At 68.0% G+C, this 20852-nt stretch overlaps 1 protein-coding gene across 1 annotated transcript in view; it reads right to left on the bottom strand.

Annotated features, from left to right (window-relative positions):
- The window catches only part of CFAP46 (cilia and flagella associated protein 46), a 56148-nt gene extending 43370 nt beyond the window's left edge, over nt 1–12778 (bottom strand). The window contains exons 1-13 of the mRNA XM_045854401.1: nt 12730–12778; nt 12362–12486; nt 12077–12208; nt 11524–11588; nt 9619–9783; nt 9189–9312; nt 8670–8764; nt 8078–8188; nt 6063–6162; nt 4146–4244; nt 3068–3258; nt 1034–1262; nt 822–942 (exon numbers count right to left, since the gene is read on the bottom strand). Of these exons, the coding sequence (XP_045710357.1) occupies nt 822–942; nt 1034–1262; nt 3068–3258; nt 4146–4244; nt 6063–6162; nt 8078–8188; nt 8670–8764; nt 9189–9312; nt 9619–9783; nt 11524–11588; nt 12077–12208; nt 12362–12486; nt 12730–12778 (1606 nt within the window). The remainder of the gene's footprint in view (nt 1–821; nt 943–1033; nt 1263–3067; nt 3259–4145; nt 4245–6062; nt 6163–8077; nt 8189–8669; nt 8765–9188; nt 9313–9618; nt 9784–11523; nt 11589–12076; nt 12209–12361; nt 12487–12729) is intronic.
- Between the last annotated feature and the right edge of the window lie 8074 nt (nt 12779–20852).

The following is a 20852-nucleotide window of genomic DNA, read 5'->3' on the forward strand; positions in this document are numbered from 1 at the left end:
GCGGCGCGAGGCGTCACCCATCTGGTCCTTCGCCCCCCCCCCCCAACCAAGGATCCTGCAGGAGGGCAGCAGGGACCCCAGGGCTCCTGCCTTTGTGCAAACGGGGTCACGTCAGCTGAGAGCCGCCGGCCAGGGGCAAGACCAGACGGGGCCCTGGGGGGACCTCAGGAGGGGCCCAGAGGGCGGGCGCAGCCCTGCCATCCCCACGGGGGCAACGGGCGTGGGGGTGCTCCCGGCGGGAGTGATCCCATCCGAGGGAGGGAAGGGCCCGGCCTCGCAGACGCGCAGAGCAGCCCGGCCCCGTCGTGCCGCGGGTGGAAGCTGCCCCCAGAGCCCTGATGAGACCCCATCCCAGCCGCGGGTGTGACCCGACTGCAAGATGGGGCCTTCACCCGGTGCCGGGGAGACAGCGCAGTCGTGAGGGCGGGCCCTCCCCGTGGTGGCCGGTGTGCGTCAGTGCAAACCCAACACAGACACAGACACAGGCGGGTACAAGGGGGGACAGTGGTGTCAGGGTGCAGCCGGGGCAGGGGTCCCGCATGCAGCCCCGGTGGAAAGGCCCCCCAGCCCCCAGACTGAGCCAGGAGCCTGGGTCCCGGCTGCCCTCGGGGCACCTCGAGGTGGCTGCCAGGCCAGTGGGTGTAGAGCCAGCCTCCAGGGCCCACAGGCCACACGTCGGGGCTGCTGGGCGGAGGCCAAGGGCAGCCCGGTTCTGACCTTCCCGGGGGCCCAGCTCGATCCCCCCCGCCCCCCGAGGGCAGGCCAGGGCTCCACCCCACAGCAGCAGGGGCCGAGGGGCTGGGGAGGGCGGCCGCACCCACCCTTGGCCTCATTCTCGCTGTCCAGCACGATCTGGAAGGCGTCGGGCGCCAGGGCCAGGCCCGCGTTCACCAGGAGGGCCCGCTTCTTCCGGACACTGTCCTTGGGGGTGGCTTTCTTGGCCTGCGGTGGGGGGAGAGTGGGTGTGGGCCCAGCGTCCTCAGGCTCGGAGGCGGCGCCGGGGGGGGGGGCCCGGGGGGCTCCATGGTGGCACCTGCTCGATGGCCATGGTGGCCTTGTCCTCGGCGCGCTCGGGGCTCTGGTAGAGCATGGAGCAGAGGTGCAGCCGGTTGAAGGCCGTCCGCAGCCGCTCCTGGTACAGGCCGGAGCTGTCCAGCCGCATGGCCTTGGTCAGGTGCTGCATGGCGGGCTCCAGCCGGTCCTCATCCTCCTCGATGTGGGCCAGCTCCCTGTGCACCTGGCAGCGCAGCAGGACCTCGAGGCTGCGGGCGCCCCACGGCGCAGCGTCAGGGGGACCCTCGGCGGCCCTGGCGCCCCACCCTGCCCCTCCTCGAGGACTCACACAGGGGACGGGGTGGGGGTCCCCGCAGGCCACAGGAGGCCTGCCCCCCCCAACCGAGAAGCAGCAGCGCAGAAACCCCGGGGTCCCTGCCGGGAGAGCTGCCGAGAGGGCGCGAGCAACGCCAGGGCCCTCCCCGCCGACCACCGGTGCCCTCACGTCACCCCACCCCGGCCTGGACGGCGGGGCTCTCGGGCAGCTCCCCGCTCCCTGCTGTCTCTGCACACGCCCGAGGCCCCCACACCGGCCCCCCACAGCCCCCGCACCCTGCGGGCCTGCGCCTGCCCAGCGTTTGCTCCAGCCTCTGTGGCCTCGGCTGCAGCCGCCCCATCTGAGCATAGCAGCCCCCCCGAGGCCCCTCCCTGCAGTCGGGGCCCAAATCCCAGGGCCCCGCTGCTGGCGGCCCACCCTCCTGGGCGACCCTCCACACCCCCCTTTCCCTGTCTGCAGCCCCGGTGCCTGTTCCCCAGCCTCCCTCTCGCTTACTTCTCTCTGAAAGTGGGGCCCTCACACCTGCTGCGCCCCCAGGGCTGAGTCCCCTTGTCTGCAGGGGTCGTCCGGCAGCTCCCTGTGCTGGGGACACCGTCACGGGCACCACTGCCCAGGCCCCCGGCAGCACGGAGCCTCCAGGGCCGTCCCCACCCCGCCCTGCTCGGCCGGCTCCTGCCCCTCTGCTCCGTCACCCCCCGCCTCCGCCCACGGGCTGTTCTCAGCGGCAGCAGAGCCATCGCGGACGCCCCTCCTCCGCCCTGGCTCTCGGACACCCACCCCCACTCAGGAGACCGCACAGCCCCAAGGCCGGGACAGGCTCCGGGTCCAGCCGTCTGTGGGGCTCTCCTCCCGGGCCTTCCTCCTCCCCAGTCCCCCCCCACACACACACACGCTGTCCAGTCTCTGATGAGGCCTCACAGCAGCCCAGAGGCTGACAGGGACCACCTGCCACAAGCTGCATTCCCCAGGGCCCCCTCCCCACCTCCTGCTACGAGGGTCTTCTCAGCACTTAGCTCGGCTGGCCTACTGACACGTGGTGAGCTCGGGTGCAGGAGTGGACTGTGGGGGTAGGTGCACCTGGGTGTAAGTGTAGATGTCGTTGTCGGTGCGTGTAGGTGCAGATAGAGTACAGGTGCCGACTGCAGGTGCAGGCACGGCTGCAGACAGAGGTGCAGGTGCAGACACGCACCCCCCCAAACTATGCAGCCCTGGGGCCCAGCGTGGGGCCTGGCCCGAGACCGACCTTCAGCCCGTGTGGTGCATAACTCGACCGCAAGGGCAGAGGCCCACGGTCCGGAGCATCACGCTGCCCGGGGAGCCCAGTGCCCACCTGAGCGGTGCGTGCTCCAGACCCCAGGTGGGTGCACGCTGGCTCACAGCCAACCCCGGGCCCCATCGGGCTGCAGCAGGTCCCTCCTTTGGAGCTCGCGGGGCACAGGGGACACTGCGCTGGCCCAGGGCTTCTGAGGTCTGAGCTGAATCTAGTCATCTGTCTGTCCCCGTGAGCAGGTGGTGAGGGCAGCCTGGCCCTGGGCAGGGCAAACTGACGGCCTTGCCCCCCCCCCAACGCCCGCAGCCGCCCGCCCTCCCTCCCTCCAGGCAGCTCGTGGTCCTGCTCACGGCACTTCCGGGGAAACGACCCGGATCTCACCCCGTCCCTGGTGGGAAGGCTCCTGCCCTCCCCGCCCACATGGCCCTCCCTGAGCAGACAGGCCAGGACACAGACGCCCGGGTTACCTGTCCACCTTCTCCAGGATCTCCGCGATCCTGGTCAGCGGCTGCCGCAGGCGCTGCCGCAGGTTGTGCTGCAGGAGAGGGAGGCACAGGTTCCACTGGGTGGTGCACACCACGTGGATGACCTGCGGGTCGCCCAGGCCGATGGCGCGCTGCAGCGCGACGTCCAGTCTCTGCACGATGCTCAGCTGGGTCTGCACGGGAGACAGGGGCCGGCGTGGGGGCGTGGGAGGTGCATGCGGGTCGCCTGCCTCTGGAAGAGCCCGAGCCCTGGTCGCCGGCAGGCCACACCCCTGGGCAGAGTGCCTGGGGCCCTGGAAGGGCTGCTCGCCTCAGAGACTCTCTGCCCACGCCCCTGGGCGGCCCTCCTGCAGCGGATTCCAGGCTGCGGGCCTCTGGGTCTCACACGTGTACTGGGGCTCACGCCCTTCGCGTGTGTTACCCGAAGACCACAGCCTGCCCGGCACACAGGACTGACTGGCTGTGGCATTTCAGGACCTGGACGACAGGCCCCCCCACTCCACCCTCGCCCAGGGCCCTCCGGGCTCCCCTCATGCTGCCCCTGAGCCGGAGGGGCCAGGCGAGCTTGGGATTCCCGACCCCGTACCCCCTGGCAGCCAGGGCACGTCTTTGAAGCTCAGGAGCCGAACAGCCAAGCCCCTGCCCCTTGCAGGGACCGCCCCACATCCCTGGGGCCCTCAGGTTTCCCGGCCAGAGAGGCTGATGGCCCCACACCAGGGCAGGGGGCGACCTCTGCCTTCCTGGACGGGAGTCAGGATGGGGACGTGAAAACCTTCACCAAGGGCCGGTGTTATCAGTGTGCGTGACAGGCGGGGCGGCAGGTCCACATGGGCCTCAGGAGGGCCAAGCCGGGGCAGACAGTCTCCCCCCAGCCCCCCAGCCGCCAGGCCCAGGGGCCCCCGGGAGCTGCCCTGGACCCTGACCGCCCTGCCAGGGAGGCTGCGTCACGCCCGGCACACAGGAGCCAGCAGCAGGGCCAGGCGGAGGCCGGCCCGGAGGTCCACCACGCTCCCGCCTCGCGGTCGCGGCCCGGCCCGGCCCGGCGTCCGAGAGGCTTCACCTCCACGGCCGCCCGGGCGTAGGTTTTCACTTTGCTCTCCAGCCTCAGCGCCTCCAGCTCGCACTCCAGGCACTCGGTCTCGATGAGCTTCCCGGGGTCCTGTGGGCGGAACCCGGAACGGAAATGTTTTCGGAACCGTCGGGCACGCCACCGCCTCCAAGGACCGTTTTAAGTGACAACCCCGCATGCCAGGCAGACACCCAGCGAACACCAGTCACAGCAGAAAAACACATTTAAAAACTGCACACGGTCCCAGAGCACGCAGGTGTGAGGAGACCGAAAAAAGGTTTTTGTCTTCTAAATAGAGCAGAGAACGCAGTTTGTGCCACGGACAGTGGGTTTTACAGGGGACCCTGTCCTGAGCTCTGGCAGACGGTCCTGGGCGACCTGCCCCTGCAGGTCAGGGTCCAGGCCCGAGGGAGGGGGCGAGGACGGGGAGGGGCGGTCCGGCAGCCCCCCTGTGGGCAGACCTGCTGCCGTGTTTCCCAAAGGGCAGCACCGCTGCCTGCCCTGCCCCCCCTGCACGTGAGTCCGTTTCCCCACCTGCCACGGTCTAACGGGGGTGTCGCTGTGGGGTGACTGCACAGAGGTCTCTGCCCGGCGCCCCCACAGGGCCCCTGACACCCAGTGCGCCCCAGGCGACTCCAGCTGGCGTCCCGGGTAGCTCCCGGAGGGGCCAGTGCCCGGGAGGAGCCGCCCGGGTCAGAGGCTGGTGCCTTTCGGTCTGGGCGGAGCTCCTCCGGGGGGAGGGCGGCTGGAGGAAACCCCGACAGCGGCCAGGCTGGCCAGCACGCACACGGGAGGCGGCGCCCAGACGGCCCCCGACAGCGCCGAGCTCCGCGCCCTCCCAGAGGCCCCCGCCCCCCCGCGGATGGTCCGCCTGGCTCTTCACCCGAGTCCTTCGTGATGCAGTGGACCTCGGAGGGGCCGTGGGAGCCCCCACCTGAGGCCTGGTCAGACAGAACCTGGGCAGCCCCCGGGCGGAGGGCGCGGATGCGCGTCTGAGCGGGGGCGGTCTCGCGGACCAGGAGTGACGCGTCCTGCGTGAAAGCAGAGGACGACACCCCTGGGGGGGGGGGGCCCTGGGCCGCCCGGCGCGGGCAGCGAGGATCGGAACTCCCGCCGGCCAGCGCCCGGGCTCTCCTGAGGTCGGTGCGTGTCCGTCAGCAGGCGGGTGGGAGCGGCTCGGGCCTTCCGCGCCGTCTCAGGCTGCTGGGTTTCCCGAGGTCTCGCGTGCTCCGGCCACGGGCCGTCAATCGGAGGGGGCCTTGAAACAGCCTTTCGGCATCGCGCTTGTGTTCCCGTCTTCCCCCCATTCCCGCTCCAAGGGCGGGGCTCCTCACCGCCACGGGGCCGAAGCCACCCGCTGCGACGAGCCCCCACCCGTGGACGAGCCCGTCCACGCCCTTCGCCCGCACGGCACTCAGCCCCGACACGGCGCCCGCGCGCCCGCCCGCCTGCCCGCCGGGCAGCGTGAGCGGCACCACGACCAGTGCCCACAGTCTCCGAGCGAGAACTGCCTAGTGCTGGGCCGTGAACTTGGGGGGGAACCCCACGTGCCATGAGGGCTGCGTTCGCTGCAGCCCTCTAGGTCCGGCGCCACAAACGCAGGGTTTAAACGCCCGGTGACGGGGTGGGGCGGGTGCCGCGCGACCGCGAACACTGTCACGTCCCAGGCGGCCCCGGCGCGCACTGTCCAAACGCCCCGCGGTGACTCGGGCCACGCCCCCGACGACGGGAGAAGGGAGGGGCGTGGCGTGCGCACTCACAGCGCCGCCTGGAGGACGCACGTGGAGAAGACGGGGACACGTGCCCCACCCCCCCCCCCCCACCCCCGGGGGCTCCAGGCCCCTCCCTCCCCTTCACGTCCGGCCGCAGCGGGCGCCAGCCAGGCACCCACGGTCCCTGGGCACTTACTTTGCCGGCCATATTCTTCAAGTCTGCGAGGCAGCTGGAGGAGACGTCCTCACTTTTCAAGGTCAGAGCAAGATGCGCCAGCTCAAAGAGCACAAGGGCTCTGAAACCAAACGCGAAGCAGCGCCGCGTCGGCAGGGGGCGCGGGGGAGAGGTCCGCGGGGCAGCGGGGGGCGGGGGGGACGGGAGGCGCGCTCGCCCTGGCAGGAAGTGGGACAGAGCAGAGAGCCCTGGCCGAGTGGCTCCTCCGCTGGCCAGAGCGCCGGCCCAGCACCCCAGGCTGTGGGTTCGATCCCTGGTCAGGGCGCAAGAATCAGCCAACGAATGCAGAGACAGGCGGAACAGCGAGCCCATGTCTGTCTGTCTCTCCCGTCCTCTCTCTCAAATCAATAAAGAAATTTTTTTTTTTTTTTAGGAAAGAACAGAACACAGTGGCTTCTCCTGCGCTAGCCACTGTCCCTTGCTGGCGGGGATGAGCACGCTGTCACGTGGGGAGGCCCGCTGGGCCAGAGCCACCGCGCCCGGAGCTGCACCTGCCCCCGAGGGCTCACAGACCCGGCGAGGCGACCGACCCTGCCCCCTGGCGGCAGACAACCCGGCCCCGCTGGGGCGCTCAGCGCTGCTGTGGCAAGCTCCCATGAGCTGGGAGGCCTGAAACCACGGGAGGTTAACCGCTCGGTTCTGGAGGCCGGGAGGCTGAGGTCGAGGGGCCGCGGGGTCGCGCCTCCTCTGAAGCTGCTGGGACGAAACGGAGGCCTCAGCAGAGACCCTGGCACCTCCCTTCTCTCCAGGCTTCCTTCCCGGGGTGAGTCCCCATGTCCCCTCTTTTGAAAGCAGAAGTCACCGGACCAGGACCCGGCCCGCTGTGACCTGACCTCCCCGGACCGCCTTCAGGTCCGCAAAGACCCATTTCCACGGGGCAGTGAGCGCTGGGACCCGACGCCATCTTTTGGGTAAATACTGTTCAGCCCACAACACCCCAAGTTAATGATCAAATGACAAGCTGAAAAAACATCCAGAACCACTGCTACAGGCAGAGGCCAAAAAGCCCCCCACGTCAGGAGCGCAGGGGAGCCGACAACCACCGGGAACCGAGAGGCCCAGCGCCTGAGTGGACGCCCAGACACCCCCGCGGGCTAAGCACTGCACCCCAGACGGCCAGAGACGCCCGGCAGAAGGCCCAGCGGTCACAGCAGCCAGTGGCCAGGCGTCGGTCCCCTGCCCCGTCCCTGCAGGTAACGCTGGAGGAAAGGACGAGCACAGGGCAGGGCGGACCCCGCGAGAGGGGACGCTCAGACAGCGGCCTCTGGCCCCACCTCCCGCTCCCGGGAGGTCACACCAGTGTCCCCCCGCACTCTGAGAGGCTCGGGGGAGTCAGACTCGGGGACAGAACTGGGCGTGCTGTGGGCGGGGACTCGGGGACGGGGGTGGGCATGTTCGTCCTCCACCTGCGGAGACGGCATGCGGCCGGCCGACAGGTGGGAGATCCTGTAAGAAAAAACACTGTGCTTTTCGGACCATAAGACGCACCTAGGTTTTAGAGGAAAAAAATTTGAAGTGAAAAATGTGGTAAAATATTTAATAACATGAATAACACCGTATGTCACCACTATAAGTGTAAACAGAACTCAACAGCAGCATTAACAACCATTATTCTCCCCAAATTGGGGCCGGGTGGGGGGCGGGGGGACGTGCATCTTATAGTCCGAAAAATAAGTCACTTCTGCTGGAGCTGAGTGTGACTTTCAAAAGCACGACGTGAAGTTACGTGCCCAGAGGGCTCCCCGCAGGGTGCCGACCTCGGCACAAGAGGGACTAGAGGGGATCCCCAAACCTCCACGTGGCGGGCATGAGGGGTGGGGGGCGCACGAGGGGGAGTTTTGGAGCTTTTCCTGCTTTTCCCTTCCTCCTGGAGTGACCGATTTTATGCTGGCCCCCTGCAGCTCCCCTGCAGCCCCCCAGCCCCGCACCCCCCCCCCGCAGCCGTGAAGCTGGGCAAACACAAACAAAACACTCACTTCTCCTCCGCGATCGCGGGGCCGCGCTGGGGGTTGTACTGGCCTAGTTGCTTATAGGCCCCCTTCAGCACCTTGTCGACGTCTTCAGGTAAATCGTTTTTATCCAGTTTTCTGCAGTGAATGCAAACAGTAAGTAACCAAACTGCTGTCAGTCCTCTTCAAATTACCCTTAAAATCTCTATGTCCATGGAGCTCTATTTCCCACTGGACAGAGGCCTAGAATGAACCGCCGAACCCTCTCACTCCTGGGCTCCCCCGGATGGCTCCCCCCGCCCCCTGTGCCTGGGCCCGGCTTCCTGCCCATGACCCCGAAAGGGGGCACACCCAGGACCCTGCGCACCAGCCCCTCTGCCAGGCCAGCCGCACACGCAGGGCCCGCCGGGCGGGGTGCCAGGCCCCAGGCGGCTTGCACCCCTGGGCAGGTCTCCTCCTACCCTCCCTCTGGCCCCTCCAGCGGGGTTCCATTCCCTGGCCAACTCTGCAGCCTCCCCTGGGGCAGGAGCCTGGCGCTGGGTGGGGGGGTCCTGCAGCCCCGCCCCTCGTGGACAGAGTGGGGCGCGAGGGAGCCTCCCGCCGTCCCGCAGGCACTCGCCCTTGCAGCTGGCTGATGAGGAACGTGACGGACAGGCCGACGGACGACTTCCTCTCCTCCTTCAGCTGCAGCTCGCTCACCAGGCCGTGCCGCACCTGCGGTGGGGGGGAACGGGACGGCGACTCGCGTCTGGGGGGACGGCCGGGCTGCGGTCCAGACTCGTGCGCAGCGACTGCTCAGCACACGCTCCCCCCGCCCCCCCGACAGCAACTGTGCGGTTAACCCGCGCCGCCGATCCTCAACCACGCTGTGCTTCGTGCTTAGCTTTCCCTGTGCAGCTCGCTCTGCGGCACACAGACTGTAGCGAACTGTATGCCGGGTCTCCGTGCTCGCTGCCACGGCAATGGCCTCCCCTTTACCAACACCCCGCCGCTTCCGAGTCGTGCGGTCCCAAGGTTCTCTGTTCTGCTCCGTCCGTGTCTGCAGGTGCGGGCCCCGCAGTGGCTTCTCTGCCGTTTCCCGAACAACGACCACAGGGGACAAGACACCCCCGGCCCCCGGGCTCGCCGGCCGACCTACCATGGCGGCAAACACCTGCCGGTACCGGTGCGGCGCGTGGGCCTTCACGAAGGGCGCGGCGGTGGCGCAGAACGCGGCGGCCTCCTCCCTCTTCCCGGCCTGCAGGTAGCACTCCAGGAGCTCCCTGGGCGGCGCGAGAGCAGAGACGGAGCCCCGGTGGGCGGCCCCGGTTCCCGCTGCGAGTGTCTCAGAAGCTCCCCTCCCGGTCTCCTGTCCCACGGACTCCTGCCCCCGGGCCCACGGGGGGCTCCGCAGGGACACGCGGGGCACTGGAGAGGGTCACGTCCCACCCGCAGACAACTCGCCCCAGACCACCCTCTGGCTGCGCCTACTCTGTGGGCGACTGCCCCCTTGGGGAGGGCCCGGGGTGGGGTGGGGGGTGGGGCGGCGCCAGGGCCGGGGGGGGGGGGCGGGGGGCACCTCCACTCACAGCATCAGCTCCGCCTGCCAGTCCTCATCCTCGTCCTGCGTCTGGTTCAACGCGCTCACGATTTGGGAGAGGCTGGGGATCAGGTGGTGGTGGTACCCTGGCTTCAGGAAGGGCCTCGCCATTTGCCAGTAGAGGACGGAGGCGTTGAAGACCAGGAAGTAATACCTGCGGCGTCCAGGAGGAGGCGTCTGCCAGGCGGCCAGCGGCACAGCCCGGGCCCCGCCCTCCCCTGGGAGGACTCCGTCTGCGGCGGAGGGCGGCAGCCCCCTCTGAGACGCAGGGCCCGCACTGCGAGAACGGAGGTGCATGGGCCTCCTGGGGGGGGCCTTCCGCTCAGCCCTGGCCCCGGCCCCCCGGCCACGGACTCCCGATGCTGGACCGGAGGCCTCCTCACTCATCCGGTTACTCCACACAGTGACCGGCTCCCCATGGAAACACACCACAGAGCAAGGCCTCCTGTGGCTCCCAAGGGATAGACAAGGAGAGGCAAGAGCAGGGGAAACCAAGAGAGGCTTCCTGGAGGAGGTGGAATCCTGCCAAGGCCTGAAAAGTGGCCGGGAGTCCGCCAGGAGGGCAGGTGGACGAGGGAGGGCAGGGCCTTCGGGAGCGGGCTCTGTGCCCCCACAGGAGACACAGGAGGCGGAGGCGGGGACACGGGGAGCCAACTGACGGCGACCAGCGGGGACGGGGGAGAGGTGCTGGGGGAAAGAAGGGGAAGGGACTAGTCAAAGAGCCTGCGTGAGTGCCGTGGACACGGACAGCGGTGTGGGGACTGACTGTGGGAGTGGGGCTGAGCTGGGCTGAGGAGAACCAAGGGGAGAAACTGGGACAAGTGTAATGCAATAACAATAAGAAAATTTTTTAAACAGGAAATGCGAAGTGTCGGGGTCAGGGCACCCCTAGGAAGCCAGGCCTGTTCCTGTGGGCTGCAGGGAGGCCAGGTCGGAATCCCAGGGGTGGATTCACTCTCCAGCAGCGGGCCCCTCGGGCCGGCTCCACCTTGCAGGGGCCTAGGGGCCTGGCGGTCTTCTCCGCCGGCCTTAGACGGCCGTCACCCAGGGAGGGCAGGGGTCCAGGGCACTGGCGGTGAGACGAGGCTGCTGGTTCCTTCACGGGTTCACTGAGAGGCCCGCTCCTTCTCTCCCTGGCTGCACCCAGGTCTATTGTAAAGGTGGCCCTGACAGCGCCCACGGCCCCTGGCCCCCCACCAGGCATTGTGCAGGTGCCCCCACACCCTGGTGTGCAGCAGTGACCAGGGTCGCCCCCCCCCCCCATGACGACACCCACGGGCCCCGCTTCACGGCTGCAGGGCATGGTTCAGTCACCCCTCAGAGGGAGGGCCAGGGGCTCCACCCCCGAACCCGGGACGGGGGGCCGGCCGCAGGGTGGGACGGTGCGAGAGAGAACCCAGGGTTTACACCGAGATCTCCTTTAACTGCCGAGTCCTGTCCAAAGAGGCTGTGTGCGGGCTGAGCCGTTTCGGGAACGTTTGTTTCTGATGAAGCAAGTGTCGACTGGGCAGAAGACGGTGCCGGAGTCTCAGCCCCGTCACCCCCACAAACAGGGGGCCTCGGCCCAGGAGGAGGCCGGGGAAGGACGGGCCAGTGGGGGCAGCACAGGGAGGAAGCGGAGACGCTGACCCCCGAGAGCCCAGGGGACGGTGAAAACAGGCGGACGGAGGAAGCTGGCAAAGGTCACCTGCAGGTCCCGGAAACCACTGCTCAGAGCAGGGGGGGCAGCCATGGGGACGGTCCCTGCTCTGCCTTACAGACCTGCGGGACCCTGAAGCGCATCAAAAACACAGAGCAGGAGCGACGCCTGCTGTCCAAGCAGAGAACCACGCAGTGGACTCCGGCCCAACCCTCTCACCCAGGCCCACTCGGGAAGGCCAGACCCACAGCCCACCTGGGTTCCCCTTTGGCGAAGCTGATGGCCTTCATGTACTGAGTCACACAATTTTCAAACTCCTCCTGAAACAGGAAGCACGCACAAGGAAATCCAGGCCGCCACAGACGTAGCAGCCGTGGCTCCTGCTTCTGCCGTGAACACCAGGCCCGCCGGAGCCGGCCCGGCAGCCCCGGGCCCAGTGGGAGCGGGACGGAAGGCCTCCACCCTGCACGCTCCCCCCAGCTCAGGGGCGGCTGGGGGGCCATGGCCATGACGCCAGGAGGCACAGGTCAAGTGTCCAACAGGATGCAAGTCGGACTCTAGGGCTCAAGGAGGAAACCGACAGGAAATTTAACTCCCGATAAAAAGCATTCTAAGATCTGTGCAGCCAGACACAATTTTGGAAGGAGGACAAAATACAGAATTTTGAGGAGCGTGGAGGCAGCCTCAGGGGTAAGCACAGGAGGGCAGACGCCTCCCCTTGGGTCGGTACTGGGTCGGTGCCGGAGAAGCCCCAGGGGCCACAGGAAGTGGGACAAAACCGCAGGAGGTGGCTCGGGGCCGCTCTCACCAGGTTGTCCGTGGACTTGGGGGCACACAGCTGGGCCCTGCACAGGTGCGCGCGGCCCAGGAACTGGGTGACCGGCCCCTTCACCTTGAAGTACATCTGGATGCAGTCCTCGCTCACCTCCGGCTGCCCCATCTGCGGGAGAACGCCGCCGGGTCGCTGTAAACACACCGCGCCCCCGACGCGCGGAGGACTGCGGGCCCAGCAGTGTCTCTTGGGGGCACCTCCCCAGCCCCCTCCCCCGCTGCTTCCGGCAGAGCCCCAGCCCGGGGTCCCCGGGAGCACGACCTTCAGGGCCTGCTCCGCGCACAGAACGAACAGGTCGGGGCTGAAGCTCTCGCTGGGGTCGAACTCGGACTTGCCCAGGTTAGCGGACTTGATCAGCTCGTAAGCCCTCCTTAGGGCGGCGGCATCTGTCGGGACGGCCGATGAGGACGGCCCGTGAGCACCGACCGCGGGGGCCGGTGCAGACGGCCCAACAGGGGCCCGAGTCAGGCTGGCCGCCCCAGGGCTGCTCCCTCCCGCGACCGGACGCTCCCACCAAGCCCCCCGCCCCAGGGGCGCGAAGGGCAGCCGCCCGCCTCCGGCCTCCGGCCCCCGCCCCAGCCCAACGCGCCGCGGATCGGGGGCGGTCTCGGCGCCCCGGCCCCGCGCACCCTGCTGGCTCTCAGCGCGGGTCAGCTCCTGTGTGATGACCGGGTCCATGGCGCCGCAGTCCGGCCTCTCGTCTCTCCCGCTCCGCGGCGGTTGCCTAGCGACAGGGGACGCGGACGGGCCCTACGGGTCGGCAGCCGAGCCACACTCGGCCGAAAGCGAAGTCCCTGTAGCCCGCCCCCCGCGCGCGGTTTCTGCAGATCCGCGAAGGCGGCCGGCTCCCCGGAGCCTTGGCAGGGACAGCCGGCGGCTCTGACGGGAGAGGCGACGAAGCGCTGACCTGGCATCGGCCTCACTCTCACACCGGGACAGCTCTTCGGGAATCAGCAGGTCAAACAGAAAACAAAAGGGGACCAAGCAATGCCCAGAGAAGGCAGGTAACCACAAAAATTCTTGGCCTGAGAATGGGTACGCGGGACCCAAAGCTCAGAGACCGTGAAAGAAAGACTGATGGCAACCCCTAAAAACTCTGGCTGGCCCGGGACCGGGGCTGGCCTCCGCCGCCACCCCTCCCCCGCCCCCGCAGACCTGCGGGAGACGCCCCCGCTGGCGGAGCGCGGGTCGGGGGCAGAGGGCGCCAGCTGCGCTCCGTGTGACACACAATCTCCCGATAAGGGAACCGCGGGCCCTATGCACTGGCTCGCACCCTTCATCTGCGCAAGTGGGAAGAGACAAAGGTTTGACGGACACTGGTTGGGGGGAGAAAGGAGGGACGGGAAGTCACGTGCTGGGGGGGTGGAGACCAGCCTGGAGCCACCCGGAGGCAGAGCCACCTGGAAACATCTGGGGAGGATCCCGGTGCACACTCCCTGGGGCCCAGAGTCCACCCACAGCCTGCATGGGGCTCAGTCTCCTCCCACCTGCCCCCCCTCTGCCAGGATGAGGACCCCAGCAGCAGCTCCGGGGGCGTGGTCAGGCGGGCCGTCCAGGTGGGGTCCAGGAACTGCCGGCGGAGGACATGAGGGGAGACTGACCTCTCAGGGGACGCACTGACCTCGCTCAATAACTGCAGGACCCTAACACGGTTCTGAGAGCCTGCGGCCAGCGCCAGGGCACCCTCCCCGGGCCGGCTCAGGAGCAGACGTGTGAAGAGAAACACGTCGTGAGCTGTGGGAAGTAAAGGACAAGGGACAGAGGAAGGGCAGGGCTGGGGCCGGGCTGGGCCCGCCGGCCGGAGGGTACAGAACGGAGCGGGCGCCCGCAGCGAAGGCTGAAGGCCGGGGCCTGGTCACTTGCTGCCGCCCCAGGAGGCCAGGCTGACTCCCTCCAGCCCACCGGCAGGGCACAGACCCCACGGGTCACTGCGGGTGGGGGCGGAGCGCAGGCTGTGCTGAAGCCCGAGGTTCGACCCTGCTCCGTTAACTCCTCGCTGTCAGATGCGGGCCAGGAACCCCGCAGAGCCTGAGTCTGTCCGTCCGTCCGTCCGTCCGTGGCAAGTCAGGGGCCCGCCCAGGTCTGGGGGGGCTGCGGCAGACCCCCTGCTGAGTGGGGAGCCCAGGCTGGTGCATGATGGTGCTGGGGAGTGCCGGGGGGGCGGCTGTAGGGTACTTCAGTGCCCAGACCTCTGCCTTGGCCAGCTCGGCTCTGCCACCGAGGGCCCTGACCGCAGAGGGGCAGGCTGGTCTGCGGAGACCGTCCGTCTGTGCGTTTGGGGGGAACCGCCTCCTGGTGCCCTGACGCTCTGCCCCCCGAGGCACCGACGGGTATTTTTAGCCACCCGTTCAGCAGGCCGCCCGCCCCCCCCGCCACCGGCAAACGCACTTCCTGTTAGTCTCTCCCCGCCGACTCCGCAGGCAGCTGGCTGCTAAACCCGAGAGCAGCCGGCTCCGAAGGGCTGCACGGCGGCTGGCTGGAAATAGAAACCGTCACTGCCGGCCCGTCCACGTTGGCAACCACACCGGGCTGTCGGCCGGGACCCCGCCGGCCTGGCACCCAAGTGCCGACCTGGCACCCAAGTGCCGACCCCGCTCTGCTGAGCGCTGCCCCGCCCTGCAGGTGCCCTCGGTCCTGGGGCGCCCCACACAGTCCCAGAGGGAGGGGTGCCTTCTGTGCCCCGATGTCCCGGCAGCGTGCGGCCTTTGGTGGGTGCCACGGGGCCCTGCGGGGTCTGAGTCCTGCCGGTGAGCCCCAGTGTGGGGACAGGGCGCCCCCCCCCCCCGCTCCTGGTCTCCAGAGTCCTGCACACCAGGCCCGTGGGTGCCCAGGGATCCTGTCCTTCCTTGGGGCAATGCTGTGACTCCCCGGCTGTCCTGGAGCTGCTGCCCTGGCTGGTGGCTGGAGTAGGGCACCCTGGGGGCAGCCATGCCAGGGGTGGGCATCCTGGGGGGTCCAGGCTGCAGCGCAGACCCGCACGAGGAGGCCAAGGGGGTCGAGAAGGGAGGAGACGGTCAAGCTAGCCAACGCCCTGGGCCAGAGCCCTGAGCCCCTAAATCCAGCCCTGTCCCCGAAACCGGGGGGCAGTCAGCCTCAGACTGAGCGTGCAGTGAGCCAAGCGTCTCTGTGCCTGGTGGTCTCCGCCGTGGTGACGAGGGTCCAGAGGCCGGGAAAGGCCAGCCTGAGGCTCCGCAGCACCATTTGCCTCCAGATCTGAGGGTTCCGTGGTCACGAATTCAACTGAGGAGTGAAAATACACTTTTTTAAAAAAAATTCGGCCCTAGCTGGTGTGGCTTAGGGGTTGAGTGCTGACCTGTGAATCAAAGAGTCACCAGTTTGATTCCCGGTCAGGGCACAGGCCTGGGTTGCGGGCCAGGTCCCCAGTAGGAGGCGCACGAGAGGCGACCACACACTGATGTTTCTCTCCCTCTCTTTCTCCCTCCCTTCCCCTCTCTCTGAAAATAAATGACAGCTTTAAAAAAATCCGGAGTTGACCCCTGAACAACACAGTATAACAACTATTCCCCTGGCGTCAGGGGTCATCTAGGGGTTAGAGGTGATTCTTCGTGGGTGGGAGGGAGTGTGCAGGCCCCATGCAAAGCCGACACCGTGCACCTGAGCCTCTGTGGGTTTGGGGGTCCTCGGGGGCTGGGGCCAGTCCACGCAGAGACTGAGGGGCGGCCACAATCCCAGAAGAAGCAGCCACTTGCGTGCCGATCGGTGCCCGTGCACGAGGGGCCCTGGGGCCGAGAGAGCGTTGTTGCCCAGACAGGTCAGGTGCCTCTGGCCAGCAGCCTGGTCCTTCGGTCCCACTGGACAGCTGGCCCACTCGGAGCAGGGACCCTGGGGGCCCTGGTGGCACTCTGCTCTTCAGAGGCTGGGACCAGGGTCCTGCGGGGCTCCGTGCACGGACCCCCTGAATGAGCAGCACTGGCTCCAGCCTGAGCATCCCCTCGGGGCCCCTGGAGGCCGCTCGCCGTCTGGAGAGAGCTGCCGCTTCCGCGAGGGAGGGAGGGAGGGAGGGAGCGTTTGGGTTGTGCGACTCCTCTCAGCATCTGGCCTCCCCTGCTCCTGGGGGCCTGAGGCTCCCCCATGACCCTCCTGGCAGCTCAGCCCCCCTCTCGCCTGGCCAGGCTGCGGCAGCTGCCCTGCCGGCCCTCGAGGGGGCTGCCGGAGGCTGGGGCGAGAGCTCTGCCCACAGCTCCCCGCCCGTCCTGGCTCCCAGCAGCACAGAGCTCCGCACGCCCTGTGTCCCCGCTCTGTCTCCCATCCCCCTCCCCCACAGTGCCCCCCCGAGACACCTTCCCGGTAAACTCGAGTTGGACCCTCGTCTCAGCCTGCAGCTGGGGCAGGCCCACAACAGAGCCAAGCCCCCTCTGGCGGCAGGTGCTGACCTTGGGGCTGAGCCAGCCCAGTGCCCAGGGGCCTCAGTGCCAAGGTCCGGGTCGGCCTGGTGGGGGCGGCCACACCCCACCCACCCGATGAGGCAGCCGAGCGGGTGAGCAGGGGAGGGGGCAGAACGGGGCCTCTGGGGACTGGGCCGTGCGCCCACTCAGCCCGGATGGGCCACCAGCCTGGCTCCCAGACTCTGCTCCGAGTCCCTCAGAGAGAATGTGCCCCCCGCCCTCCAGGCTGCTGGGACAGCGGCCCTCCTGCAGCCGAGCCGAAGCTGCCGCCACCGCCACCGCCACAGGCCAGCCCCGAGGTCCTGGGCCCGTGCACGAAGCGCCGCAGGCGGTCCTCTGGAAGGAAGGGTGTGCGTGAGTCCAGACCGGCTTGCTCAGGCCTCGGGGTCTGTGGGTCTGTGGGCGGCAGCAGGCCGGGACGTCTGTCTGCAGCCACCAAGCCGAGCAGACCGGGTGGGCAGGGGTGAGGGGCCGTGGGGTCGCCACGCTGTGGCAGCCGGAAGGAGCCGCCACCACGCCCGAGGCCAGCCTGTGTCCTGGGAGTCGGGGGCTGCTCTGACTGAGGGCGGCGGTGCAGCTGCTCCCAGGGGCTGGGGCCGGAACCGGGGCAGAGGGCGCGGGAGGCAGGCGGAGTCCCAGCGTCTGTGTCCCCGGAGCCCCGGGGGGGGGCGGCCTGTGCTGGCGTGGGAGGCCTCCCTCCGTCCCGGGAGGGTGTGAATGTGAGTGTACACTGTGTGCGCGTGTGCACGGGCATGCGTGACAGCATGCATGTGTGGGAGTGAGCGTGTGTGTGAGTGCATGTGACAAACGTCTCTGCCTGTGCCCCTAGTATGCACCCAAATCCCCTCCCGAGGGACGCCCATGCCCCCTGCCCGCTTGGGCGGCAGCTGGAACAGATTGCCGCTGAACTGACCAGCGTCTTCCGGGGGCGGAGCCCGAGTCCCGGGAGGTGTGGTCCTGGGCACGCGCGTCTCCCTTCAGTGAACCACGACGGGAGAGGAACCGCTGCCTCGTCCGTTGCAAACAAACGACCCCCGGCCCTCGGAGAAGACGGCCGCCCACCACCGCGCGCCCCCTGGTGGCCTTGTTAGCGCAGCGCAAGGAGCCTCCTGTCACCTGCTGATGAAAAATTAAGCAGTCCTTTGCCGTTTCATTATTTATTTGGCTTTCGACTTATTTTTCTTTTGGCAAGGAGCTTCTGATCTTTTCCGAGGGGAGAAATGGGGACGAGAGTGACAGCCCTCGTCTGAGTTACCGACATTAAAACTTAAATAACCTCCCACCCGCAGTGAAAACTGGGTGCAGACCTTGACGGAGGCAGACGGACCGGACAGGAAACACGGAGGGGCTTCCGCGTTTGTCCCGTGAACGCCCGTCGTGCCCCAGGGACTCCCCCGAGCGGCCTCGGAGCCCGCCCCCTCCCGCGGTCTCCTCTCCTCCTCCCAGCGAGGCCACACCGCGGCGCGTCCCCGGGCCCGCCCTCTCCCTCTGCCCGCCCACCGTCCCGACCTCGCCTGCCACCGCCCCGGTGTCAGCGTCCCCGTCCTTGGGAGGGGCAGCCTGCGGGAGCTGGGCTGTGACTCCCAGGAGCCGGCACCCCTGCCAGGAGTGGCCTCCCCCCCAGACTGCCGCTGACAGCACCCCCAAAGCCACGTCCTCGGTGGGAGAGGTGACGGGACCGGGGCCCAGGCACTGGATCCCTAACGTCTCTCTCTGCCCTGGAGGCAGGAGTCCCCGCTGCAGGCCAGGGCCCCTCCAGGGCGTCGGGGGTGGGGGTGGGGGTGGCTCCTTCCTGGCTGTTCCACTCCTGGGGGCCCCAGCGCCCCGGTCCCTGCCCGTCTCTGGCCTGTGTGTCTGTCCCGAGCCTCCCTCTTCTCTGTCTCATCAGGACACCAGCGACTGGTGTGAGAGCCCCCGAATCTGGGGGGACCTCATCCCGAGACCCTTACTCACATCTGCAGAGACCTCATTTCCAGACAAAGGGGCCCTTACAGGGACTGGGGGCTGGGGCGTGGGCCTTCTCTTTGAGGGGCACCTACCCACCGTCCCCCACGGACCCCCTGCGTGGAGGAGGCAGAGCAGCTGCGTCCCCACCCAAGCTCCACCCGAGACTTGAGTAAAAGGGACACAGCACGAGGGTCCCCCCGCCACACGCCAGTCCCAAGCAGCCTGTCCTACTGTCCAACTTGCCTGTCCTACTGTCCAGCTCGGCTCCACCTGGATGTGGTGTCAGGCCCCACAGGGTCCAGGCTCACACCCCCAGGACGGCCCCCCTCCCCCAATCTCAGACTCCACTCACAAGTCCAGGTTGTCACCCAGTCCCATGACGCCCCCCTCGGGTTCGACTAAGAGCGGATCGCAGGACTCAGAGGGACGTTGGCCTCACCAGATCGCCAGGTCACCATAGCAGGGCACACAGGCAAACGGGCGGGGGAGAGGGTCTGGGGAAGGGGCGGAGCTTCCGCGTCATCTCAGGAGTGCCACCCCCAGGCCTCCACCTGCTCACCCGCTCTCCCAGCCCCAGCCCCTCGGGGTCTGTGGGGACTTCGTTCCACAGGCAAGAAGGATGGACTCCTCGGTCATGGTGACTGATTCAACCTCCAGCCCCCTCCCTCCCTGGGGGCCTGGAGGTAGGGACTGCACCTTCCTCCAGCCCCCATGTCAGGGGCGTCCCGACACCAGCCCCCTCCCGAGGGGCTCTCCAAAGTCGCCTCGTTAGCATAAAAGACGCTCTTGTCTCTCTCATCACCTTGGAAACTCCAGGGGTTTTAGGAGCTCTGGGCCAGGAGTGGGGACAGAGGCCAAAAATCTGAGAGGCCAGGAGTCCCACGTGTGCCGTGGCCCTTCTCTGGGTGGCCCCTGCCAGCTGGATCTCTCGTATTTCTTATTGCAGATCACGACATCACACAGGGAAACGCCAGAAATCTGACAAGGTCGCTGGGTGAGGCGGCCGAGGCAGGTCTGTGAGGGGCTGCCGTCCCGGGTCCCCGGGTGCAGGCACCACAGACGGCCAGCAGAGGGCACCCTCGCCCCGAAGCCGGGCGGCGGCGCTGAGTTGGACGCCCAGCAGGAAAGCGGAGCCTGCACCCGTGCGCCCGCTGCTCCCCACCTCCCGTGGGCAGGCAGGACACAGGGCTGCGGGCCTCGGGGGTACAGTGTCTCGGCACCCGGACCGTGTGACACGTGAAACGAACCACCACACAGGTCACTGCTGACCGTCAGCCCGGAGCACGCCCACCTGAGGGGCCCTAGACCCCGATCTCCCGCTGCAACTGGGGTGGGCACCCCTCTGCTGCGTGCAGACACCCCTCCGGCTGCCCCTCCCCGTTGGGGAAGGGTCCCGGTGGGTCCCGGCCCCGCAGGCCGCCTTCCCCGGGGGCCCGCGTGTGCGGGGTGCCTGGCGGAGCCCGAGGCGAGCGCTGCCCGCCGTGCGCGGCGGCCCTTCCCGTGATGAGAGTCAGTGCGCAGATCACAGAGGCCCACCCGCCGGCCTCCGAGAAGAACGCCGGCCCAGAAAGGCATAAATGTGTGATTCACCGAATTTTGTGGAGCCTTTGTCTTAGATTTTGAAGACAGGCCTGACCTTGGGTGGCAGGAACGGTGCAGCAAGAAGAGAAGAACCCACCTCTGTGCGTCTATAAAAAGTTCAGGCGATTCGGCTGAAAGAGCCCGGCCACCCACTCAGTGACCTGGAAACCTCCGCCGGCACGTTCCTTTGTCAGGGGCAGGCTGCGCAGGAGGCACCTGCCGGCGCCCGGACACCTGGCTCCTCCCACTGGGGCCCTGGGGGGCTGGGCTGGCTCCCAGGGGGCCCCAGGTGAGGCCCCCGCCACTGCGGGAGGGACAGGGGGCGGCCGTCCGGAAGCTCTTGCCCAACAGCCGGGGTCACGGGCAGTGTTCAGGCCAGGCCAAGTGCTGGTCTGTTTTCAGTTCAGTCACAAAGGGCATCTCCTTCTGGTGTGACCTGTTTGTCACGGACTCGAACCTACTTCTCCGCCCCGCACCTTGGCGCCCTGGCGCTCGGGAGTCCCCTGAGGGAGAGCGAGCAACAGCAGGCCATGCGGGGGCTGGAAGGTGCCGCCCACGCTGGCTTGGAGACACCCCCCACACTGGAGGGGTCTTCCCACGTCCTGGTTCACGAGGACACCAAGCTCACTGCCACTGACCGCAGGAAGTTTTTGGAAGGTTGCCGAGGACCGTGGAAGGAAACGAACCGGGGTGACCTGGGAGGGGAGTTTGGACCCAGGGGTGAGCTGAAGTTATCCCACCCTGTCTAGTGTGGCTGTGGTTGAGTGCTGACCTGTGAACTGAAAAGTCACCAGTTCGATTCCCAGTCAGGGCACATG

Source organism: Phyllostomus hastatus, unplaced genomic scaffold, assembly GCF_019186645.2.
Source record: "Phyllostomus hastatus isolate PE091 unplaced genomic scaffold, TTU_PhHast_1.1 phas_scaffold_1066, whole genome shotgun sequence".
Lineage (NCBI taxonomy): Eukaryota > Metazoa > Chordata > Mammalia > Chiroptera > Phyllostomidae > Phyllostomus > Phyllostomus hastatus.